At 39.8% G+C, this 26,861-nt stretch overlaps 1 protein-coding gene across 2 annotated transcripts in view; it reads left to right on the plus strand.

Moving 5' to 3' along the window:
* The window catches only part of IL31RA (interleukin 31 receptor A), a 38,664-nt gene extending 22,681 nt beyond the window's left edge, over nucleotides 1-15,983 (plus strand). Inside the window, exons 8-16 of one of the 2 annotated variants that reach the window (XM_027798532.2) lie at nucleotides 45-127; nucleotides 673-889; nucleotides 2,347-2,529; nucleotides 4,848-4,949; nucleotides 6,439-6,585; nucleotides 9,024-9,164; nucleotides 10,493-10,586; nucleotides 11,975-12,053; nucleotides 12,872-15,983. In XM_027798532.2, coding sequence (XP_027654333.1) covers nucleotides 45-127; nucleotides 673-889; nucleotides 2,347-2,529; nucleotides 4,848-4,949; nucleotides 6,439-6,585; nucleotides 9,024-9,164; nucleotides 10,493-10,586; nucleotides 11,975-12,053; nucleotides 12,872-13,468 — 1,643 coding nt within the window. In that variant the 3' untranslated portion in view covers nucleotides 13,469-15,983. The remainder of the gene's footprint in view (nucleotides 1-44; nucleotides 128-672; nucleotides 890-2,346; nucleotides 2,530-4,847; nucleotides 4,950-6,438; nucleotides 6,586-9,023; nucleotides 9,165-10,492; nucleotides 10,587-11,974; nucleotides 12,054-12,871) is intronic. The other variant, XM_027798533.2, reaches the window with a different exon arrangement.
* Nucleotides 15,984-26,861: the final 10,878 nt, after the last annotated feature.

Genomic DNA, 26,861 nt, shown 5'->3' on the forward strand with positions numbered 1-26,861 from the left:
TTTTTAATATAACAACAAACTTCAAGATATTTTTGTGTCTTTAGCTCCTTCAGAAAAAGTGGATTTGTGGAGGGTAATTGAATCTTCACACTCAGCTGGAAGTCGATCTGTACATCTTATGTGGAAGGTATATACTCTTTTTGTGAATTGATAATTATATTGGTATCCTGCAGCTGATGTTGCATTGAAGTATTTTAGTGTTGTAGGATATATAACTGCCAGGGGTTTTTGCGCTCGTCAGAAAGAAACCTCACTGAACTAAAGCAGAATTGAAAAGGCTTTTTTTTACTGAACAGTAGATGAATAGTGTTTTGTAATCTGTGCAGAAAGGAAGAGTTTAATTGTGTTCAGATCACTGGGGAATCTGATTGAATGTCCTTACAACTACTCTTAAACAATACAGTTTACCAAAGCTGTATTTAAATTCACTTTAATCTGATAGAGTGACCAGAGAGAGGGTCTTTGTGTTTCAAATCTCAGTATTTGACTTTTGAACTTTCCTTCAATTAAATTATTGCAGCTGGCTGTCCGGAAGATGAGACTTAAATACTCTGCTTTTCTAAATTTAGGGTAATAATTTTGTAATTTGATATGGACTTTTTAGTACAGTGTATACTTTTGACAATACAAATAACACTGAAACACTATCACATTTTTTTTATTTTTAAATAGCCACTAAACAGCTTTCCACCTTCTGGGAGAATTCTAGGCTACAAAATACAGTATTTTCCAGAAAACAATGCTGCACTTAAAATGACAAACTTCTCTACTGATAAGAAAATTACTTTACTTTTAAATGAAGAGGCATATCTAGTATCTGTTACTGCCTATAACTCAGCTGGAGATTCTCCTGAAGCTATTTTGAGGATTCCACCCGCTGATGAAAAAAGTAAGATTTCTTAATGTCATGATATATTTTTCTCATTAAAAAAATTATCTTCCTGTCATCTGTTTTAAGTTCGGCTGTAGTGGAAGTGGAATTGTACTAAGGACTTTTGTCATAAATCTCTAAATAGAACACTGTTTTGCACAGAGCTGTGTAGTCCATTACTTTTTACTAGAACAAGATCTGGTTGTCATATTTTGCTATCACGTATCAAGGGTTTTTTTTTTTTGTAGATGAGTATTGTTGGGGTATTTGTTTTGTGATATAGTCGTTAAGACATCAGAAAGTGCTGATATCTTATTAGAATTTCTATTTTATTACTTTCTGAGGGTTTTTTGGTTTTGTTTCTTTTAACCTTGGACCTCCCAAATGAATTTATAGTCTCACTCAATTCTGTCTCATCCTTCTGCTAGGTTGTAAAATTGATTATCACAGGGCATTATGGCAGTGCATTTAACATCATTCAAAGACATCTTTAATAGAAGTCCCTTAGATGCATCAATGGAAGTAGAGAGAGAAACGCTGTGTTTATTCTCATTTCATATACGTTCCCACAGTACCTCATCCAACCCACTGCCAGGGTCAGGAAGCTGGTCTGCTCTAGCATGGCAATTGTGTTCTTTTGGCTTAATGTTTAATTCTGGTATCTCTGTGAGCCTTGTATTGCAACATCCTGCTGCCTAACCATCATCCGGAAGAGAGACTGCGTTTGACACAGAGTCACTTATCTTACATCACTTGTTCATTAAATAAGTGCAAGTGTCCCCTTGGAATTTCTCGATCAAGTTCCACATCTAATTGAAAAACTGGAATATGTAGATGGGATGTCATCTTGTCCTGGAGGTTGCTGACTACCTTTCTATCCACTTCTGTGTCCCACAGTAAATGTTACTCTGATTTTTTCATGCTGTGGCATGCTTTTCCCACCCTCCACATGTCTTTTCCTTCTGCTTCACCATGTCTTTTTCCCCTCTGTTTTGCCATGTTGGGTGTTCACTCAGTTTCATTACCTCTGTTCTGCAGGTTGATGGTTCACTTCACTGTCATTCATGACCTTGCTGACTTGACTTACGGTTTTCCTATTGCCTTTGTCATCCCAAAACTTGCTTATCTGCACTACGTCTAAAATTGGTAGTAAATCGGTTTGTAAAACTTTACAAACTGTAAAATACAGATCCTAAAAGAGAGACTGTTCTTTGATTCTGTATGTGTAAACCTCCTTGAGTGTAATCTCCTTAATCCCCCCACCCCTTGTCATTGTAAGAATTCTTACATGCTTCAAGTATTTTGAGTACCTGCATGTGATCATAGGTATAAAGTAACTTCTAAAACTTTTATTTTAACCTTGACTAAGTCCCATACCCTTGCAAAGAAGCAATCTCATCTTGCTATAATTGAATTGTTTTCTTGCTGCAGTTTTAAGAAGATAGAATTGCTGACTTATTTTATTAAATTTTTAGCCTCTCAGATTATTGAAACAGTGAGGACCTTTACAACAAATGAAGAAGTGGTTGTGGAATGGATAGCTTCTGAACCAGAAGTAACCAAATACGTAGTTGAGTGGTACGAGGAATTGGAAACAGATCCTTTTGGTAGATCATGGCAGTATGTGTCAGATTCTACAAACTGGAAGACTAACAAAAGTATGTTAATTTCTCAGTTATAGCTGTAACAATGTACAGATGTATACATATTTATGTATATTTATTTATAGGTAGACTGGAAAGAACAAACAGGGATGAACTCATACAGCGGTCCTCAAACCATTTTAAAAAATAACCATATCATTACAAGCTTTATTGAAATCTTTGCATGTAATTGAATAGGAGTTTTAAGTTTCTCAAATTTTCCTGCAAGATTGTGTTTGCTCCCATGTAAGATTAGGCCCAGATTTCATATTTAAGCACATCTTTGGTTTGATCTTATGCTGTGAATCTTCCGGTAGGGAGGCTTATGACAGATGTACACTATTTTAGCAAAGAAATCTAGAAACAAGAAAATGAATTTGAAGGTGGAAGTCATGTGCCTTCATGTGTGTTAGAGAGAAAGAAACCTGAAGAGGATTTAAGGGGGAATTCTACTTGAAAATATGCAAGCGGAATGACTGGTCAATCTGGCATGTTAAGTATCACATAGTCACATTTGTATTATGACCTAAGGCATTTCTGAGAGGTTTCAGAGACCTTATGATGTACTAATAAATAGGCGAGGTTCTGCTCACTTTTTTGGTTTAGAGGTCGACTCTTTTTTTAAGTAGGTAATCTCTCTAAGTAGTAATGTTTTAGCTATGTGTACATAGCGTCAATGAAAAAACAAACTGCAGAGCTCAAGAGATATGTGCAAAAGCAAATCTGTGAATTTTGATGTCTACGTGAACAGCCCATGCACATTACCTTTAGTTAATGATAGACACTTGCTTTTCTTTATACATTTAGATTTTTTTATTTACAGACATAGGAATAATGGTGAAAATGTTTAACATAATATATGTGATCTGTGTGATCATTAGTTGTTTGGTTCTCCATTAGTGAAATTAAATTTAACATATTTGAAAGTGGTTCTTACTCATATTAGGATCTTTCTGAATCCTACACTAAGGAAAAAGAATTTCCAGAGTTTTCAGAGAACAAGTATCCTGCATTTTCTAAAATGAAAAGGAACACAGTTCATTAATGATAGATATATCTAGCTTGCCCATAAAACTTGTCTTACTGGCTCAGACAACAGTGTTTTAAATACCGTATTTGTGCTACAGTAAAACAAATAAAACAAATCTGAAGTGATTGAAATTGAAGTGAAATTCAAGAGCAGTTCATTACTCATTGAACTGAGATGCCTGAATCTTGAGTCGTACTGAAAATTGCACTATTTCAGCATTTTAGTGTGAGGAATAAATGCTATTTATAGCTGTTCTCAATATAGAAAGAACACCAGCTTTTCTCCTCAGCATTATTAGGAGATCTTTGTTTACCTTAAGCTTAAGTTGCATTAGAAATGACAAGTCAAGTTCAGGTTTACTGTTGCTGAGGCCTGGTTCTGATATTCTTTTGTGGAATTAGTTTAAGGGCAACATGTGGGCCATTGTAACTTTTCCTGGGTTGCAATAGGTGTGAGGACTGAAAAAGCATCAGAGAGCTGATACAATGCAGGGATCTGTTGATGGCCATTATTCTTGTTGAACAAGCTGCAGAGCTTGAGGAGGAATGGCCTAGGAAACCCTTTACACTGGTTTCATCCCCTGGGGTGTAAAGGCCCAGATGAGTCCTCCTAGAGTTGATGGGGCTTGCTTGTAAGTAGGGTGTGCACCCTGTTGATTACTTGGCTGTTGGATTGTTCAGAGTTCGAGACTTCATTTCCAGAAGCTTGAACTATGTCTTGAAATTCTCTCTATGTAAAATTCTACTGCAGAGGTTTCACTTCTACAATTGTACTTTTGAGTCAAGCTGGTTAGAAGCAGATCTGCAGTTGGTATAGCTGGAACATCAACGTGGAGTTAAGAGCTGGGGCTCCACTGTGTCTTTTAAGCTGTTTGATGCATGAGAAAAAACTCTTTTCTGCAGAGCAGTCAACTTAAAGATATATTAAATTAAAAATATTCCTGGAAGTATGATTTTATACTGGTTATTTGAAAATAAAATCTTCCTCCAAAACCTTAAACTGTTAAGAGATGAGTAAGTGGCTTCATATAGAGAAGCTGTGTAAGGCTGAAGTATAAATTCCCATTCCAAGCATTTGTAGTGAAAAATTAGTCGGAAACCAAGTACTCTTGGGAATACTACTGAATAAAATTCATTGTGTTAAGGGCAGTAATAAGCAGTAGGTATATATTGTGCTTGCTAAAATGTTGAAGAAAATAGAGGTCTGTGGCAGTATATTTAGAACTGCACTGTGGTTTATTCTGCTTTCATTGTACTAGTATCACATAGAGAATTGTATGTAAATATTTTTTTTTCCTTTGCAGAAAACTTTAAGCCATTTATATGCTATAACATCTTGGTATATCCTTCCTATGGAGATAAAGTAGCAGCTCCATGTTCCGTACAAACTTATGTCCAAGAAAAAAGTACGTATTTTAAACTAGTAATGTTGTGGAAGGTTTGTTGTAGTCTGTCTCAGGGTGTATTATGTTTGAGAAATTTGGTACTGGCATTACTGGACGAGAGATGTAGATGCCACCCCCACCCCCACCCCAAAAAAACCCCCAAAAAACCCAAAAACCAAACCCAGAAGAACCAGCAGCAGAGGATTTGGGCTTCCTGATTTCTGTTCATAGATCAGCTACTGCATTGTTCAGTGAAGAAGATTTGTATCTTGTGATACAGGTACATTGCTGCTTGAATCCACTCATTTGTTGTATGGCTTACATACTGTATACAGAGCACTTGGAAAGCATATAGCTACAAACATGAAACTTTTTTAAACTGTCTATCTTTTAAATGTTACAGCTCATCTAGATATGTAATTATTTTCATGAATATATTTAATATATAAAAAAATAGAAATACAATACGTAAACATATTAATGCTGGACTGCATTTTTCAGTCCTAAGATACGGAGAAATTCTCCTCACAGAATAAAATGGATGGTTTCAAAAGCCTGCTTTTTTAAAATTTTATAATGTAACAAAATACTTGCAGTCCTGCACTTAAAAAATGTTAAGAAGCCATGATGTTTGTGGTTGGATAGAAGCTGTGGATGGCATAGTGTTTTGAGTGGGGAGGGTAGGAAGGCTAGGGAGGAAGGTTTCTTTATCTGTAGAAGTTTAATGTGAATTCAGTGATCTGTACAACCAGCTCTAAGAATGTTGTTTACTGGTATTTAAGATTTCAGGTGAAAATGCCAGTTTGTGTCTGTGTGTGTCTAAGTCGATGTATGTGTGCACATACACGTAGTACAATGCACTACGAAACAGCATTAATTACAAGGAGGAGGTGACGGAGTATTTTGTTTGATTAATACTAGGACAATCAGAACTTTGTTTTGAATGCTTTCCTATTTGTAGGGAGTTGTGACAGTGCTAGAAGTTGTCAGAGAACGGGAAGGAAGAGATGTGTTAAAACTGAAGCACGGAGAACTCTTGCTTCACAGTTACGAGCAGTGCATGTGTGGTTGTGTTGTGTAAGCAGAAAGATCTGATGTGATGGGCAAAGGCTGGGGGCGCTGGAGGCCTCAGCTGAACCTCAGCTCAGCCAGAGACTTCCTGCGAACACCGCCAGCTTGCGCCCCAGTTCCCCCAGGAGTGCATACGGATGCTTTACCTCTTGATCCCTCTGGGGCTGTGAGGGTATAGAGCCTTTTAAGGATCTTGGCATATTCGGATGCGGTGATGTTGAGAGCTATGTAAATACCAGAATACATGAGGGGAAGTATTATCAGAAGAAATCGCGCATTAAAGAGGGTGAGAAAAGTTGAGGGCTATATTGGAGCACTAAGATGACACATACTTGTTGCCCCTAATGTTACTGGTATGTGTGAAGTGACACAGATGGCTAACATTGCAGCACTTAGACTATTTTACTATTTTTTTTTAATTTATGATTCTTCTGTGTAGAGCCATCAGAAGGACCTGTGGCTGACACAGGCATTCCAGGGAAAAATGAAGTTACAGTAAAATGGAAGGCGATTTCAAAGGATAAAAGAAATGGATTTATCAGTAACTATACAATATTTTATAAACCTGAAGGTGGAAAAGAATTGAGTAAGTACATGTTAAACAACAATGCTTTCAACAGGGTATGACAGTCTGCTGTCTGAAGAGAGTTATTTTTGTGGTTATTAGCACACTTTGCTAATAACTATGAAGATAATTGTCTTCAGACAGGAGATCATATGATGTATTGTATGGTATAAATGTGTCTGAAAACACTGGTTCTAAAATGTGGCTTGCTTAAAGATTAATTTTTTCTAATTGAAATGATGGGGTATTCTAGTGAATACTCCCTGCTTTAATATTACACATGTATTCTTGCTCAATTTCTTTGTTCTGAACTTATTTTGTACAGCACTGCTTGCTCTCAATCTTTTTTACTATTAGTATTGTACTGGCTGTGGTAGTATAGCCATGACTGTCAACCATATCATCCTTTCTGCTTCTCAAAGGCAAGTCTGATGGATCTCCAGGTGATAATCTAGTCTGTCTATAGCAGCATTATCATTCCTCTTCCCTTTCTAGACCAGGATGGAAAATAATATATTGAGAGCCTTTTTTGCAGATTGTTCCCCATTAACAGTAAAAAAAAATTTGCAGGATTATGCCAGATTAGAGAGTAGTATTTATCAGACACTTGCTGTTTTCCACTTTTACTTACATACTGGTCTCCTTCTATCTTCAAATATCTTCTCCATTGTGACATACCTCTGAAGCCAATGGAGAAAGTCATGACGGAAGTAGAGGAACTAAAGTGGAGATGAAATATATTGTAGAGTCATAGATCCTGTGCAAGTTCATGAATATGAATCTCGTGAGGGTTCATTGAATCTGTGAATTCCATGCATGTCCTTGGAAGGATGTCTTTCCCAAGCCCTCAGCTTCTGGAACAGTATGGTGGAAGTTTTCTGGTAAAAATGTCTTCACAGTCATTTTAAGAATAAAAGCAAACCAGCAAATCATAGTCAAGGAGCTAAAATAAGGTGCCAGGAAAAGCTGCCAAGAAAGAGTTTCTTTGGACATAGTTTTTTAGATTATTTTTTTTAATGTGCTTGGTTTTCTGTGCTGATACTTCTTTTCTGCTCTGGAGGCTGATAGCATAACTTTTTGAGAGTATTCTTAATCTCCTGCCTCAAGAGTAGTATCCATACAAGGTGTCAGTATAATCGTATCTATTCAGAACTTCTCTAGCCTAAATCTTAGCAGAAGCTTTTATGAGAAGTGTTTTGGTGACCTAAATTTGTTGTTCTTGTATAGTTTATGAAGAATGCTGTTGGATCATTCGGTGCTTTAGAAATGGTTATTTTTCCTCTCTTGTTTAGACATCACCATTAGCACACAGCTAGCATAATACTTCTTTTTAAAAAGATCTCAAACGTACAAATCTTGTGATGTCTTCAGTTGCTTCTGGACATCTGGATAGCCAGAACAAGAGTATTCTTGGTCGTTTTTAAAATAGAAAGAGGAAGCTGATTATTTCTGTTGGATTCAGTCCTCTACCTGGTTTCTTTAGGAAATTACATCTTAAATAACAACTCAAGGGTCTTAAACTTATTTGCCAAAACCCTACCATACTGATGCTTTTTGAGGCTCCTCTGATGCCACGTCTTTTTGTTAAGAATAGAACATGGAGTTTATGCCAAGGTGACTTCACTGATGTGCTTTTAATTCTAAAACTTCACTTTCCCCTCCTAGGTTTAAGAGAAACTGCTTAGTTTCCCTGCTATTGCAGCATATCTATTTCCTGAGTGTTTCTTGACTGAACTGAAGGATGATATGAGTTGGCTTTGACTTTATGCAACAGAAAATGTTTTAGTGATTAGCCTATGAACATGCTTTTAATAGTTTGTAGACATAGAATGTTATGATATATGACCTGCTTAAAAAAAACTTAAAGTGAAGAACACCATAGTAATTCCAGTAACAGAGATGGTATTGGAAATACTGAGTTCTATTCAGAAAAGCATTTTGAAAGTTGGACAAAAAATTCCTGTTGATTTTGGCGTTCCTCTGAATTTACTGTGGTAATATTCCAGTGCTGATAAATTTTATCCTTTTGGATGATCAGTGTCTAACTGCGTGTAGTAGAAATATAGTTAAATTTCACAAGCTGCAGAAACTATTTTAAAATCTTAATTTCTGAAGAAATTAAGTTCTCAAAGAAATAAAATTTTCAAAGCCCTGTCTTTAATGGTAAAATAAACTATAGGAGGTAATAATTCACCTATCTTTAACATGAGCAAAAAAAGTCTATCTATTTTTAAAAGTAAGTACCTATTGGTTTATTTTTTTTGTCCTAAACTTTTAAGTAGCATTGATAAACATTGTCTGGTAATTTTTCTTTCTCAAAGGGCTGATAAGGTCACTTTGTATTTCAAGTTTTCTTTAAAATACTTCCTGATCTATCATTGTAAAAGATGCTGAATAAGTCTACAGTTCCCTGGTATAACAGGTTTTTGTGTATTTATTGACACAAATCTTCTGAAAAGATGAAACAGTGAACGCTGATGTTCTGCAATACAGACTGAAGTCCTTACAGGCTAATACACAATATACTGTCTATATCATGGCGAGCAATAATGCTGGTGGAACAACTGGAGAGCCAAAAACCTTCAAGACTTTGAAATTCGGTAAGTAATATTCCAGGTTAGTTACTGTTATTTTAAAAACAGGTTTGGGAGTAAGAAATATAGGGCATTTTTGTTGGCTTTTGTTATTTTTTTTTTAAATTAGTGTTAAACAAAAGAAGGAAGAATTACCAACAGCAGCTGAATTTAACTCAATTCCATTATCATCTCACATAATAAAACCTCAAGATTGGAACTCAGAACCTAAAATCGTTATTTTGCTGTCAATAAAGTTGTGGAATACTATGAGTGTTTGTGGGAGCATCATGTGGGAGTTTGTATGCTATCAATTATGGGATGGATGCCTAGCAGTTTATTAAAAAGCAGTTATTTCCATCAGAGATGCTAGACTGAGGATAGCTGTGTGTTTGTTGCCTTGCATCATTTCTGCTACGTAAGCTTAATCAATAAATGAATGTACAGGTTGTGGCCAGCCTGTGGGGGAAATATCTTTTCCTATTTCTTACTATTTGTATTAGCCAGATTATACTGAGGAGCTTGGAATCAGGGCTGCAGGTCAGAAGTTCAGACACTTCCTCATTTCTGCTTCTGGAAGTAGAAGTGCTTTCAAAACATAAATTGTCATAGGTGGCCAAACTGAAATATAAAGAAGTGCATAAGCTACCCTTAAACTTGTTGCAGGACTCAAACCTACTTTATTTTTTGGTTGCTAGTTTAAATTAATCTGCCAATTTGCTAGTCAAATGCAAGGTAAGTTAGACTATGCTGGTGTCTGGTCTGTACTGCTGTCAGTACTTAGCTCTGGTCGGTACTTGGAAGCTAGTTCAGAAATCTGTGCGCTGTTTTGGTCGAGAAACTGTATTTTTTGTGTATTTAAAACTTATATCCTGCATTGCCTTTACTATTTATTTCGTAGTTAACAGATAGCAGTGGCACTGTCTGGCAGATTTAGTTGACTCTAAAACAACATGTGCCCAGAGAGGTGGTAGACTCTTCATCCTAGGTATAACCTAAGCAACCCGATTCTAATTTCAAAGTTGGACAAGGTGACCTACAGATGTCACCTCCAATCTGAATTACTGTTTGATTCTATTTAAAGGAAATTTTAAAGTGCAATACATCTGTTCCTGAGCAGACTTATTAGGAGATGCTCTTCTGATTCAGTGACACTGTCTTGTTGGACTCAAAATACTCTTTTGACACATTGTACAATGAGTACCATACACTATTCTGGTAATTGTGTCTAGTTTTGACAGAGCTCTTTAAAATTGAGCTAATTAGATGACTCAGATGTTGAAAATTAGTTATCTTAAGGGAATACACGAAGCAATCATAAACATCTGTGTTGTTTTTTTTTCCCCCCTCTAAAGATAAAGAAGACATTATTTTCATTGCTCTACCCGTTGGATTAAGTATGTTGTTTCTGTTAGGTCTTTGGATAACATGCATTTTGAAAAAACATGCGTGAGTATTTTTTCTACCTTCTAGAACTGAATGCAGTCAGTTAATTTTAACTTGTAGAAGGCAATTTTTTATATGTCTTATAAATGCTTTTATTGGTTTCCAAAACAATGTCAAATTAAGCAACTGGAGTAACAATTAACTAAGCATACAGTTTATCTTGTAACTGCAGCTCATGTGCTATAGCCCAAAATAAATACTAATTTTAGAAAGTTCAGTAAATCAGACCAGAAGAAACAGGAGAAACAGATTTACATATCACAAAAATCAGTTTATGGAGAACACTACATGCCGTTTGCAGTTCCATGGTCAAACAAGTGAAACATACTTTAGGTCAGTTGCTGAAAAGTTGATAACACCAAAAATAAAGTTTCCCAGGTACTCTTTAATATATCTGCTGGTACACCACTAGAACACATTTCGCACAACCTCTAGTGCTTATCTTAGCTATGTTAACGTTTCTTCCATTAGTTTGTGACTCTTCCCTTGAGCTATAAAGAATTCATGAAGAGACTAAAAATTACATTATGTGAAAGCATTTGGGTGCTTGATCCTTGGGTATGGATCCATATATATGCAATTCATAATCCTTTTCTTTGATGTCTCAGATGTCCCCTGTCAGATTCTAAATTGTTCCCTCAGAGCCTGGGGATGCTATAACATCCCAAAGATGATTGTGAAGATTTTTAGGGTTATAACATATGCTTTTCATCAGCATGAAAAGTGACTGGGTTGTCTGGTTGAAGCTTAAGAAGGTTAAAAATCTTAAATATCTTGGGATATTCTAAGCTATTAGAATCACGATTATTGTCATGCAATGCATCAGGTAGTCAGTACAGCTGAAGTAGTAAGTATAATTTCCAGCTCTTTTACATCTTCATCTGTGGTGTGTATTCTGAACTTGCACAATAGTAAGAAAGTATATTTTGATTCTGGAGAATACTTTGAGATGTAATTGAGTGTTTATGTTCTTGTGCAGATAAATTGCAATTTAAAAGGTGAAGCTGTGGCCCACTTTTCATTCCCTTACATATACACCCAGTATCAATGAGTGATTAATTTTGTTTCCTGTCTGCTGCTCCCTTGGGTAGTTATAAACTGCAGTGTCAGCATCATTTATCTGCTGACAACATAGGAGCTCTGCATAGCTGTAGTGTGGTGTAGTGCTAGGGACACTTAACTAGAGCAAAGTTTAGCTGAAGTGGCTTTTCACTCAAGAGCCACGCTGAAATGTAATCACAACAGGTTTTGTATACAGCCTCATTTGGGCTTATTTTCCTTTGTGGAAGTTTGTATTTTAGCAGTATTTGGGCTATTTGGAGATCTGATAATTTTATTTTTAATGAGCTGTTTCTTCCATCATTTGACTAAAATTCCTTTCTCAATGATAGGTTTAAAAAGGTTTGCTGGCCAGATGTACCCAATCCTGCAGAGAGCATTGCAGTGGAATGGCCTCTTAATGCATCTATGGTAATAATTGCAATTGTATATATATTAAAGAAGGGATCAGATGGAGAGAAGTTCTTCTCTGACAGTCATTTTATGACTAAATAAAAAAACCACTAAGTTTCATTCTTCTGTTTAGGTGCTCTGAAATGCACTTTGTTGTGTTTCAAACTAATAGAAAAGATGCATCTCTATAAAGTATATTAATTTAATTCTTACATAATTATAAGAAATGTTTTGAAGTTATAAAGTGATTGGTGGACATGGTTTATTAAATAAAGTCAATTAAATTTGCTCAGGTTGAATCTACTGAATCAGATACCCACATCTGGATATATCCTCCCTTCTCCAGAAAAAATGTAGCGCAACATATAAGATTCAGTATATTCTTGTACTAACATCTCTTTGTTGTTGTTGTTGTTGTATATTTGTTCCTTATTAAAGTTCTGATGTTTATTTGAACAGAGTTGATCAGGTTACATAGCAAGTGTAATCTGTGGAAAGTAGTATTTAAACTTTTGTCTCAAAAATGGCTGGTTAGAGTGAAAAAGATGTAAACAGGCAAAGCCTGATTCTGAGCCTTCATTAAAACTCCTCATTTTATTAAACACAGAAAACTTAATATGAAAGTGTTTAACAAATGGACAGAATAACATTGTCATTTTTAGTGTTCATTCATACAACTGCATCCCAACTGAAATGCATATGAACTCTTTTTATTAATTCACTTTTTAAATTGAGTCAAGCAGAGCTTGAATGGCAATATTTTATATATTAAAAAAAAAATCAAATATGTTGTGTATCCCTATATAACTTTCCAGTTTATCTCTTTGTACTGACAGAATAATTCATTTTTGAAGGCAGTGACATCTGAGGCTAAAACCGTAGACTTTGAAGATGTAAGTGTTTTGGAACATTGTTTTCCTGAAGAAAGTCAGGAAGAATCACTACTAATGAATTGTGAAAACCATGTTTCTGCATGTACTGATATTAATACCAAAGGCATGATTAATAGAGATAACAAGATACTGTATAGTGAAGAAAATGAAGTGGCTAAATGTTTTTCACCATCCATGTCTTACATAATTACTGATCAGGATATCAGAAGTCAAATGCATTCAGCTTTGATACCAGCGAAGGAATTACTACCCATAGAAACGCTGGAAGATGATTTATGTGAATCTCAACAGAGTTCAATTAAAAATGAAGAAAATGTTAATGAAGTTTTAAAGCTGGAAGATTTCGGTGAAAAAGTGCTCTTCAATCCATACCTGAAAAATTCTGTGAAAACAAGGGAATTTATTATTTCTGAGAGCTTACCAGAACACAGTAAGAATGAACCCCAGAGCCAGTCAACTGTCTTACCTCCTTTTCAACAAAATGTCACAGGACAACCCTACATAACACTGGACATGTTCGGGCTGGCCACGGCTCATTAGGGTGTGAAAAATTTCCTCAGCAAAGTCCCCTTGCAGGGTGTATCTTGGCACTGCTGTTCGTGCATTTGTGTGTTCTGACCTGGCTGATCCCAGTTAATTTGGATGAAAACGATCCCTTCATTTGATCAGCTGTGAAGTGGTTTTTTGCAGTTTATAGTGTCAGGGTTCACTTTCAGTGTGGGGTGGATGTTGTTTGGGATTGTGGTGGTTTGGGTTTTGTTGGTTTTTTTTTACCAGATAGTTGTGCCAGTAGTGAGGCAAAAGAAGTAGCTTTTTGTGTGTCTTCTGAATTCTGCCACATCAGTCTGCTTCAAACAAACTGATCTGTACTGCGGGAGTGTGCAGCAGTGCCAGCAGCTCATGGATTTCTTCTCCAGCAACCAGTTCCCCTTGCTAAGCTCTGCTGGGGAAATGTGGACTGACTTGAACAGAGCCAGGATCTGCTGAATCCTTCCTTGAGTTACATGGAGTAGAACTGCTTTCCTGTTCTAATTTCCCTCAATTGTTTTGTATCTGGTTTTATGTATAGTGTTCCTCCTGTTTCACAAATACTTGGTAGATTTCAGTAATTGTCTTTTTGCATGCTGACTCTTGAATCAATGGTTTGGCTTATGGCTTCTCTGTCTTTAACGAGAGGATATTTGTTACGTGTATGCTATTGACTTATCTGCATTTTGGAAGGCATAGGCTTATGCTGGCTTTGTTGCTTCCTTCCCTTTCTCTTGTGTTTTTAATCAAGCTCTGCATTTTGTGCTGCTTTTGTGTTTCCTGTTTGTGTGCTGCTCTTTAAAACTGTTTACTTACTGGATATCTTATCTTCTTGTCCCTTTGCTTCTAATTTCTCCCAGTTTAAAACTGTGTTTCCCAGTTGAGGTTTTGGTAGTTTGAACTGAAAAAAAAATATTTGACTAAATACAGTATCTTGTGTTGGAGTAAGCACTGAGGTTTTATTTAGGAAATTATTTTTCTGGGAGGTGTTGAAAAAACACTAAGTCTACAAAACATCCCCACATATTCGTGCTAACTAATTTAGGATTAGAGATTTCTAGATTTCTAGTCATAGAAACTACTTGTAGTTTGCATTTTGTACAGCAGCGATTAAGCAGGAAACCATCCATCATACTAGGGGATTTTTTTCAGCAGGAAATAGGCTATTACTATAAAATTCTTACTGAAATATTTACTCTGTTAAATGACAGACTAAAAAAAACGGAGACAGAGAGTCAGCTCTACATAAAATGCATTACAAGGGGTTGTTCAGTATGACACGTGGCGCACAGTCATTTTAAGTCTTGAAACTATTTTCACAGTATTTAAAAGCTTGACATCATCAGGCTTGTTTGCACATAAAGACAGACTTCTTTAGGGGTGACAAAGATACAGGAGTCATGGGGATAGAAAAAGGAGAGACAAATGTGAATAGGAATGGAAAGCCTTTCCTTTCTGTGCAGGAAGAGGAGTGGGAGAATGGAAAATACATTGTCCAGCATGAGTGAGGAGGCTGAGCCTTACCCTGGGTGTACTGGCTATTACTTGCATTGTGTTGGTGAAGATGGGGCAAAGTTTGGATTTAGGGTTTTCATTTATAGTTTGCAAGCTGCTTTTATTTATAGCAATGTTTATTTAGTTCCCAAGAGAGGATGAGAAAATTTCTGCAGAAGTTCCTTGTACAGCAACACTCATTTCTGCATTTCCACCACCACCAGCTTCCCCTCCCCTGCGCCCCCCCCCCCCCCCCCCCCCGCCAAGTTTGTTGGATCACTTTCCCAGCCACAGTGCTATAACCCAAAATGTACATGTGTTTGCTCTTAGAAGGCCTCACTTACTTAGGTAAGCCAGGTTCTGAAAAGAACATGGGACACAGCTTTGGTTGGGTCAGTGCTCCTGCTGCTTCACTGGCTTCCAGACTTCTCACCCGCGGCTATACTGCTGTTTCCTAGGGTTCAGAAGTCACTGACTAGTCACAGCAGGTTTTTTTCCCATAAATCTCGGTATTTGTTTTAATATCACAAGATTTAAAAATAAACAGAAACAGAGATGTTTTGGGGCCTGTCTAGGAATTGTTTAGCAGCCATATGAAAGCTGCGTATTCTGAGTTGCATGGTTGAGAAAAGTGAAAAAAATACTGCAGCCTTTAGAGGGATCATTAGAAAGGGGAGGTTCTTTCTGGGTGGATTGGGTAGGTTCTCCCTGAAACATCTCTTAGGTTCTGAAGGGTAAGTTACAACCTGCTTTTCCATCTCATTGTATTTCCTTCTCTATTGCTATTCTGCTTTTCTTTGCTCACTCCTGATTTCCTTGCCCATTATTTTCTCTGAAAAATTGTAATGCAAGAAGTCAGCTCAGCACATCTCAGAAATTAGGGCTGCCTTTTGCCTGTGCTGTGGAATGCCAGCTTCTTGGACTTGGTTTGTTTTGTATTCAGAGTTACAGTCTTTCTGATCTCCTTAAAATTTGTCTTTCAAACTAATGCTGTGAACCATGGAAAAAAATAAAACTGAGAGCACATAGAAAAGTTTTTGTCAGTTTATACCTAATACACCATTTAGACATTTTAGATATGTTAATTCAGGAATGTGATCCTGTTTTGATGGGGATCCACAAATAGACTGGGTATTTGGGCAGTTATTCCACTTTCATAATGTCAAGTGGCAATGGCAGGTTGGGACATTACAATAACATTTTTGGTACATTTTTAATAGAACACCTGGTGTCATTATTCCTAAAGAGTGGTTTTCCTAGATTACTTTTTCTGCATTTTAAGCAGGAGTAGAAATGGGCATTTTTCAGATTAGTGATGGTGAAATGAAATGAAATCTCACAGCCATATGGGTCTTTGCAAGGTTTAATAGAGATCAGCTTGTGGCATAATTTCAAGAAGATACCCATGCATCTTCTCAGTTGTCATTCTTCAGTGTATCATACAAATAATTCCTTTCTGACCTTAAGGCTTATGCCCTGCAAATTATCAGTAGGTTGTGTTTTTCGTTTACCATGTTTTTAGCTAAATTAAATGTTCAGTCTTTTGTTACCTGAGTTTACCTTTAACTTCCCAGAATTTTGAATTCTTCAAGCAGGAATCTCACAAAGTTTGGTATAAAAGAGTAAACTAATAACTAGCAAATTTTCCATGCTGCATAACCTATGATCTTTTTGTGTTCTTCATGCCCTTTACAATTGCCCAAATGGGGGGTGTAAAGTATGTCAGTGGTTAATGCAGTGAAAAGCAGGAAGCTGTCTTCCTCCAGTTAGCGCTCACTTGGTCAGTGCATGCTCCCCCAGAGGTGATGCGATTGCTGCTGAACAGTGACTGTAGATGGACTGGCAAGGGGTCTGACCTAGCTGGTGCTGTTTAGCGTGTATCTTGCCACAATGTGTATTTCATTACAGATAATATGTTGTCTTTTTCTATTCCTGAAAGATTGATTTATTATAAATATATCTTTCTATTTGACATAGTTGATGACTTACCAAGATAGATGTTTCAACTTCTGTTCACGAGTGAGAACTTACTCAGAAGAGTTGCATCGCTAGTCTGAGTTCGTATCTTGTGTAGCAAAGGTAAATGCAGGTATGCAACGGAACCCTAGTCTGAGCACAGTCTGTGTGTGTGTGTGGGCGATTTGCAGCTTCTATTGCTCAGCAAATGGGTTCGTGTCACCTTTGCAGTCCTTTCAGCAGTCCTGCTACAATTCCTTTTTACCAGTTTTGCACGGTGATGCCATAGGCCTCATGGTTTTATGTTGCTCTGAAGTTTAATACCGCAAGATGGACAAAGGAAAGCTGGACATTCTTCAAGAAGGAAGTCTTAAAGGCACAGCAGGGCTGTCCCCATGTGTCAAAAGAAGGGCTGGTGGGCAAGAAGAGCAGCCTGGCTAAGCAGAGAGCTTTGACTGGAACTCAGGAAAAAAAAAAGGGAGAGTTTAGGAACTTTGGAAGGATGTCACAGCACTCTCTAAACTAGCGGGCTGCAACAAGGCCTTTTACCATCTCATACCAACATACTCCTCATGCCAGTCCCTCTGCTGCCTTCTCCTAGTCTCTCCTCATCCAGGGCATGTGTTCTCTCTCTTCTCTCTGCTTCTGCCTTGTCTCTTCCTTGGCTGCCCAACCCCTTAACAGAACCAGCCACAGCTGCACCTGGTCTACATCAGCCGACCCACCGCCCCTGAAGCCAGCCCACAGCTGTATGTTATCGATGTTAATTAACCCAGCTTCATTCCTCTACAATCCCCCCCCTTTTTTTTTCTTTTCTTTTTTTCTTTTCCTTTTTAACATTTCATACCTTTAGGTGTTTAACAATCATCATAACCTTTTTACAAATAAACTTTTCATACAGTCCTCTATAATTCCTCTACAGAAGGCGGCAATTCAGGAGCAGAGTAAGGATGTCATGAGATTATGCAGGGAGGAAACTAGAAGGGTCAAAGCTCACCAGAACTTAGTCTGGGTACTTCTGTGAAACACAACATAAGATGTTTCTACAGATACCTTGGCAACAAAAGGAGGGCCAAGGAGAATCTCCGTCTTTTGGATGTGGGGGGAAACATTGCCCCAAAGGGTGAGGAAAAATCTGAGGTACATAATGCTTTCTTGGCCACAGTCTTTAATTGTAAGACCAGTTGTTCTTAGGGCACCCAGCCCCCTGAGCTGGGAGACAGGAATGGGAAGCAGAATGAAGACCCCATATTCCAGGGGTAAACCATTAGTGACCTGCTGCTCCACTTGGACACACATGAATCTATGGAGCTGGATGGGATCCATCCAAGGGTACTGAGGGAGCTGGCAGAAGAGCTCGCCAAGCTGCTCTCCATCATTTACCAACAGTCCTGGCTAACCAGGGAGGTCCCAGTGGACTGGAGGTCAGCCAGTGTGACGCCCACCTACAAGAAGGGCAGGAAGGAGGATCTGGGGAACTACAGATCGGTGCTGGGGAAGGTCATGGAGCAGATCATCCTGAGTGCCATCACGTGGCATGTGTGGGACAGCCAGGGGATCAGGCCCAGCCAGCACGCGTTTAAGAAGGGTAGGCCCTGCTGGACCAGCCTCATCTCCTTCTATGACAAGGTGACCCCCCTAGGGGATGAGAGAAAAGCTGTGGATGTTGTGTACCTGGACCTTCGTAAAGCCTTTGACATTGTCTCCCACAGCATTCTCCTGGAGAAACGCTGCTCATGGCCTGGATGGGTGTGCTCTGTGCTGGGTGAACAGCTGGCTGGACGGCTGAGCCCAAAGAGTGGTGGTGAGTGGAGTTAAAACCGATTGGTGACTGGTCACAAGTGGTGTTCCCCAGGGCTCAGTATGGGGCCAGTTCTGTTTCATATCTTTATCGATGATTTGGATGAGCGGTTCGAGTGCGTCCTCAGTAAGTTTGCAGGCGACACCCAGCTGTGGGGGAGCGTTGATCTGCGGGAGGGCAGGAGGCTCTGCAGAGGGGTCTGGGCAGGCTGGAGCGATGGGCCCAGGCCAGTTGTGTGAGGTTCAACCGGGCTCAGTGCCGGGTCCTGCCCGTGGGTCACACCAGCCCCCGCAGCGCTGCGGGCTGGGGGCAGGGGGCTGGGAAGTGCCTGGGGGGAAAGGGCCTGGGGGGGCTGGTTGGTGGCCAGCTGGGCATGAGCCCCCCGTGTGCCCAGGAGGCCAAGGAGGCCAGCAGCATCCTGGCTTGTATCAGACAGAAACAGTGTGGCCAGCAGGACTGGGGAAGTGATTGTCCCCCTGCGCTGGGCACTGGTGAGGCTGCACCTTGACTCCTGTGTTCAGTGTTGGGCCCCTCACTACAAGAGGGACACTGAGGTGCTGGAGCGTGTCCAGAGATGGCAACGAAACTGGTGAAGGGTCTGGAGCACAAGTTTTATTAGGAGCAGCTGGGGGAACTGGGGTGGTTTAGCCTGGAGGAGACTCAGGGGGGACCTTACCACTCTCTACAGCTACCTGACAGGAGGTTGTGTTGAGGTGGGTGTTGGTCTCTTCTCCCAGATAACAAGCGATAGGACAAGAGGAAACAGCCTCAAGTTGCACCAGGGTTGGTTTAGATTGGGTATTAGGAAAAATTTCTTCACTGAAAGGGTGGTCAAGCATCAGAAAAGGCTGCCCAGGGAAGCAGTTGAGTCACCATCCCTGGAGATGTTTAAAAGACGTGTAGATGTGGCATTTGGGAACATGGTTTACTGGTAAACTTTGCAGTGTAATGGTTACAGTTGGACTTGTTGATCTTAAGGGTCTTTTCCAACCTGAATGATTGTGTGAGTCTATAGGGTGCATTCCAGATAGAAACTACCCTGCTGACATTATTTCCTAGGACAGACAGGAGCTAAGTACTTCATGAAATCTCAAATCTGATTCTATTACAGGCTTTTTGTAGGAGTGCCGATGCATACCACTCGTAAACATAAAAATTGCTTTAGAATTATCTTAATGCTTTTTAACCTACTCGACACAATCACGTCTTGCTTGTTCTGAGCTTCTTGCCAGTTAGTCTTGAATTATTTGTATGGGCATTTTGATTCACCACCGCCTAATGGTTGTTAGACTTCACATGAAAATGTGTTCAGAGTTACTGCACACATATGTGCATATGTGCCTGTCTTCACTGAATCAGCCAGTATAAGAAAACCTAAGCATCCTTGTTGTGAAATATATTTACAGACACAATGGAGTGCATATTGTGCTGTGTCTACACAGTATGGTTTTTCCAGTATATTGGACATTCACAGGCAAGGGAAGTTCAAATGTTACGTTCACTGTTTGCTTCCTTCAGGGTTTGTGAGAGTATCTTTGGACGTAAACTGTTGAGAAGAGGAGGTGGTGGCCATGTTGCTGCTGCAAGTTTGTGTAGCTTCAGCAGAAAAGATGCAGTTACGCAGATACATATAATCTATGTGACTACAATGATTCCTCAGAGAAACTGTTGAAGTTTTTGTGTACATCTATGTTGTGTATTTGCACCTGAATGCAGACACAGTAAGGTATCATGATTCTAGTGTTTGTGTGGCAGTACCTGCAGAGAAGGAAGTTGTTTATATAATTTATGTTGTTATTCAATCTCATTCATCACCATAGATGAGTTTGGAGGCTGTTTTGGTGCTAGGATCTATTTTATGTTATCCATGGAGTCTAGCGTAAGAGCCCACAGGATCCGGGCCACACCAGAAATCTTAATTTATGACTTTACTGTATTTGTTGCTGTGCTTTTGGATTGATGCTCCTTGTTTCACTGTATGTGTTGCCTTTGTGTCTTGAGTTTCCCATGTGAGGAGGTGGCTGGCTCCTTCCATTTGCAGTTCAGTGCAAACAAGCACTTAAGCAGTCTGGATGATTAAGAAGCTTGAGACACAGGCAGGTTCAAGTCCTGAACTACGGTGACAGTGCAGGTGTATCTTCCAGTGCTCCCATGGTACAGATAATTATGATGATCAATAGTAAGATAATAACTTTAAATGCCTGGTGTTTGCAGCTGTGATAGGCAGGGCAACTAAGACAAGTAGATCTCCGCAGACACGAAGATTTTAGGGTATTAATGCTGGTCTGTGTTTCATACATTTCAAAATGGCACTGAAAGGCTGGGTAGAACAAATGCCAGAGATCATGCATTCTGCAGCCTCAGATGAACTGTAGTGCATTCAATGTGGTGCACTCATGAAAGTGAGGTTTCAGCCAGCCGGTAATTTTTGCAGTTGAATGGGACCAAATCCTTTGGCCTTAGGTTGTCAGAGATTAGAAACATTGAAGGTAATGAATCAAGTCTGAAGCTCTACGTTAAAAAAATCTTAGATTTTAATTATGAAATCTCCCTTGGTGAATTTGAGTAAGAGAGCTTTGTTAATAGCAGAGGTTTCAGGTGTTAGGTTGTAATGTTTTTACTTTGCTAACCCTGGTGTCAAAACACAAAGTATTGAAGATTCAGCAGCACAATGCTTGAGAAGTTGTTTATGTAACAAGCAATGCAATTCTAAATCTCCGTGCTGTCACAAAACAGTATTTTTAGTAAAAAATGTCATGCCTCTTTGGATTATAAGAGATAATTTGTGAATATTTATTCAATAGCTTTATGTTTTACTAGCAGCTGTTCTGAAATAATCAGGTAAGATACTCTGCCAAAGTTTACTTGGAAATTAACACATAGAGCTTATGTACCATAAATGATTCTAAACTATATAAAGCTTGCCTGTGAACAGATTAAATGTGTATTTGAGCTACTGTTCTGAGTTGCTTTGCTCAGGTTTAAAATCTACTGCAAAGACAGTGGAAGACTTGTTTTCTTGCCCCATGTTAATGTTTGCTATACTGATAGCAGGAAGCAAGACTCATTCTCAGTGCAAGAGCCTTAAGCCCATGAGGATATGGACTTATTGCAAGTTCAGGTAGTTGTTAACAGCAATCTCTTCTGTCTCCTGGCAAGACATAAGTAAAATATACAGTGGTCTTATGGTGTGTTTGTAGTAGTGCTATTTATCAGAAAATGGTGCTACCCTTGACTCAGAACTAGAGTGTACCTAAAGCAGGTGATTTGTCCTGTATACAAAGGATGATGTTTGTAAATGGAGCTGGCAGAAAAACATCAAGCATTCTTTTTGTAGTAAGAACTGTTCTACGTCATAATGTTTATTAGGTTTATTTATTATGAAATACTAACTTTTTGTGTACATGTTGTACTTCCCAGTCTGATAACTTAGGAGGGAGGCTCTGACCACAATACTGTCTTTTTAGTCCTTTATGTCTTTCAGTTTTCCTACTTAGCAGAAATTCTTTTTTTCAGTATTTGACAAAAATGTAATTGATCTAGTGAACTTGGATTAATTTTCCTGCTCTTTGCCTGGGCTTTTGTATTATTATTTTGTTTGCCCTGTTTTCCAAGAGTAATTAATTATTTACTGCCACCTTGCAATTTAATCCAAGCTATAGTTTTATCTAGGTCTTTTGAACTCAGAACACGGACATGGAAAAGTGACTATCCAACAGCTGGAACAGGTGTTTGACAACATTCTTGTGTGAAATGATATGATTCTTTTTTGATAGAGTATCAAAACATGGACAGAAACAGGTGCGTGTACATATGGCTTAGATTTGCTGTCCTAACTGTTTAAAACAGGATACTTGAAAAGGAAGCAAAGTGACTATTTCATGCTGCCCATTCCTATGCTCTGCTTTCTTCGGCTCATAAAAGGCAATGCATTTGCAGAAAATGCTCTCCCCAAATGGAAAGGGGAACAGTTTCAAATCAGTCATGTGTCTAAGTTTGTCCGAGATCAGTGCTTCAGGGCGCAGGCTGCCCCGAGCTGCCCCTTCTGTAGCTTAGTAATGTCTGTTCCCAGGGTCCTGAGTTATTCAGGTTGTTCGGGTGAGGTTTGCGAGCGCGGAGGAGGGTGGAAGGCTGCCCCGCCGCTCATTTGCTGTGGGATGAAGATGCTGGGGAGCTGGTGAAGCCCAAGGCGTGCTCAGTAACAGAATAGTCCATCCAAGCTGAGTGGGTTTGTACTCCCCAATTTGAGCAGTCAAAGAAGCTGTGCTATAATATAGTATCTTATATGTCAGGAGTGGTGTTTTAACATTGACTAGTCCTATTGAGTAATGAGATCAACACCTTCCAGTTTGAATGTCTGCCACCAGCATTTTTCTCAACCTCTTAGATCATCTTGGTTTTCAGGTGTTGCTCAGCCCCACACTGATGAGCTACAGGCGCTTTATCGTTGCTGAAAGCCTGCTGAGCCAGCTTGCATGTTCTCTAGATTTCAGTGTCTGACTTGAAAGAACTGAAGTTTTGAAGTGAGTACTCATTTCTCAGAGAACCAGCCCTGTTTAGATTTCCTGGGTCTGTCACCGTTACCCTCAGAGTGCAGTGCTGACCTAGCCAAGGGTTAATTTCTGCAGAATTTTTGCCATTATATGAGCAACTGTATGCTTAATGGAGTTTGATGAAGAGATAACATGTTTTATAATCATGGAAAGGTTATGCAACAATATTAAGGGGTGTTGGAAACAATGAGCATAAGATTATAATCAGGGTAAATGCTCTGGAATGCCCACTTAGAACATTACTGAACTTAATCCAACACTTTATTCTGAAAAAAAAGAGTGTGAAAGGCACTCTAAAATGATACTATGGTAAATTATGTCCTAACGTAAGAGAATGCAAGAAATTTCTTCTTATCCTTAACTCTACCAGATAAGCACAGCATGCTTCTGAAACGAATCTTCTCATAGTGTTTGCTAAGTCTGGGCATGGTCTCTGCTTTGTATTTCTGTTACTGTCTTTAACTCAAGCAGTTAACTGGGGAGGGATGGGTGTTGAGCTGGATGGAGTTCTAGGTTTTGTTTCCTTTTCCTGTTGGTTCCCCCCCCCCTCTTTTAGGAGTAGAAATTTATGCTAGCATCAGTAGTTTATGAGCTACAGATGTTTTTATTTACAAAATGTGTTTAAAAATCCTCTGAACACAGGAGGAAGTAAACAGCAGGGATAGTGTTTTTGCTTTTAATGTAAAGCTTTTGCATAACTAGCAGACTGCTTGGCAACACATATATCCATACAGCTGCCCTCGTGGTTTGCTGCCTTTGCTGTCTGCTTTGCTCGCCTGTGAGCTCTCTGCATTTGCTTTCATTTCCAGTAATATGTTTTTACAGTTTTATAGCTTGGCTTACAAATAGGCCGCGTTTTTCTTGTCTTTAGGGACTGCACCTCTCTTCTGCTTTTGCTTTTACATTTCCTGATGAAAGGTATCTGCACTCTGTAAGCCTCACAAGGTTCTGTGCTGTCTGAGCTGCAAGAGGAAGGAAGCAGGGGAGTGTTCAGTTGTTTTGGGTGAAAATGGACACAAGAGTCTAGATTTTCACCTTTCTTCCAGCACACAGGGTTGGTTCTCTCTGAAGTGCTGTCTTTACAAAGTAAAGGATGATCCTGCATATAAGCTGTGTACTATGTTTCCTGATTATACTGGTGTGTGAGGGAGAGGAGATGCTTGGTCTCAAATAGAGGTGATCCCATCCTTTCCCCCACCCCTCTTCACCCTCCCTATGTGCATTCCTACTTCCCCAGCCCCATGTCCCTAGGGACTTACAATTTTCTTAGTGCCATCGATTTGTGTGACTGTCTCAGTACAAAACTACTGAGCAAGTTGCTGTGAAGTTATTTAAGCCTTGAATTTACTACTAGGTCTGCTAGTCTGTGGATATGGCCCAGGTTCCTGATCTGAGTTTAAGACAGGAGTGAGGTAGCTCGCTTGGTGCTCAGCAGTAATGCTGCATCTAGTATGGGATAGGAGCGTACACGTGTGGGGAAAATCCATGTGCCCCTGCTTGCTTTGAGGTGAGTGGTTTTTGTTGCCATGTGCTCAGATAAATTCTTGAATAAATGGTCTTCAGCTTGTGGTTGTTCTGCTCTCACCACAGAGGTTTACTGCTCTAAGGACTGTTTTTTTTCTTATATGATAGGGTTGGCTAACTCGAGATTTCTCTCTGGACAGAAACACATGTTGCATGAGATGTCTCTACTTACTCGAGCTTTTGTGGATGAGTCTCAGTTTCACTGCCTTTAAAGGAGTTTGAGCTCTGGCAGTGTTTGTTTATTTCTGGTGTTTCAGTGTTGACATTTGTATTTAAATATGTTGCACTCTCACAGAGTCTGACCTCTCTTCTGCGTTGCACTCAGGCTAATTTTAAAGGTTGATAAGAGTTTATTTTTCGTACTTGAGTTATGATTCAATTTCCATTCATTTACAGATGTGTATCTATGCATTGTCTATCCAAATGGCTTTAATTTATATTAATAAATAAAATGAAAAGCCTGCCTGACACAGGAGTGTTACTAGTTTCACTTAAAGAAGAAAGATATCCAGCAAACAGGTGAGTCAAAATGCCTGCAGCAAACGAAGCATAGCAGGGACTTGCTCAAAGAGCTGTGCCTGGAGCAGTCTCTGCAGGCATCTGCTTTTTGCCCTGGGGCTATCTAGGCAAACGTCTGGGAGAGGAAGATGGGAAAGGAAGGAGGGAGGTGTCTCTGACTCAACACAAGGTAAGCTTCATATAATCCATGATAAATGGCAGTGGGAATATGTTTTAACGATTGTTAACAGTACCCCTGTCTAGGAAAATTTGTCTCAGCACCAAAATAGCACCCTCACCTTGTCCATATCTGAGTCCCGCAGTGGTGGTGGAGAGAGGTAGTGTGCACAGTGGGGTGGTCCCCGTGGCTCTTTGATGCACATTTAGCCACGTATGTTCTTTCTCCGCTGCTGATCTCCTCAAAATGGGAAAAAGCTGCATCTGTTCAAGCTGGAGTAGTTTTGCTGCCCCAGGTCTGGTCTAGAAATACACTTCAAGAGCCCTGTGTTGGTTCCCAAAGTGCGTGGGAATGTGTATTAGTACAAATGAGGGTCAGTGGTAATTACTTGTCTGGATGGTGCTGTGCAGTGATTCAGGCTGTAGCAATGCATGAGAACTGGTTTCCTATTAGCAAATCCCAGCGTATTAGTCAGCTGGCACGGACAAGGAGCCAGTAGTCTGGGCTTGTTTCATGTGGACCGGCTATTGTGCAGCCCTGACCAAGTATAACATGTGCCAGAGGTCTCTGGGACCTTGACCTGCCTGGCAGCATGTAGGTGCTGAGCCTGCCTATGGGTCTGGATTTAATGTCCCACTCAGGACCGTGGGTGATGGAAGCACGAAAAAAGGGTCAGAGGCAGGAGAGAAGCCAAGGGGACTTGCTAAACCATCAGAAAAGAAATATTAGAAAAATATGTAGTTTGGCCACGGGTAGGAGCTGGGTCTGGAGCTGTTAAAGGCAACATGCTGCTGCCATCTCCTGGCATGGACCCAGTGGGCTGAACGGGCCCTGGAGTTCAGGGGCCAGGCTGGGCTGCCCAGGACCTCTCAGAAGTGCACCTGGAAGGCCAGGAGCTGGGCCATGCTGCACTGCTGAGAGCAGTGGGTCTGTAGCTCTTTGCTCTGAGTCCCCAGGCTCCTGCCCACAGCCCCAGTACCAGGGTGCACCCTCACTGGTGCCAGTCAGCTTTGCTGCCATGTGTCTGCTGCTTGGCTGCATCCTGGAGGTCATGAGTGTCCCAGGCAGCCACAGGCCCAGAGAGCATTTTCTGAGGAGCTGTATTTGGTATGTTGGTGCCCAGAACCCGCTGCACAGCATTACGTGCCCAGGATAACAGGCTGTGCCAGCAGATGCAGAGGACTGGTGGAGTGCTGGTGGATAGGGGTCAATGGCTCCTGCAGAACTGTCCCCTCACTGATGCCTGTTGCTGGCCCCTGACCCAGCCCAGCACTCAAGTGACTTACATGTTACTGTGAAAGGAAAGCCAGCGTAATGCCCAGCACACCAGCGCACAGCGTGTTTCCACCTTGCAAGCAACCCTGGAGTCAGATTACTGGCTCTGAATCTGAATTTTGTCCC

The sequence above is a fragment of the Falco cherrug genome, chromosome Z, assembly GCF_023634085.1.
Source record: "Falco cherrug isolate bFalChe1 chromosome Z, bFalChe1.pri, whole genome shotgun sequence".
Taxonomy (NCBI): domain Eukaryota; kingdom Metazoa; phylum Chordata; class Aves; order Falconiformes; family Falconidae; genus Falco; species Falco cherrug.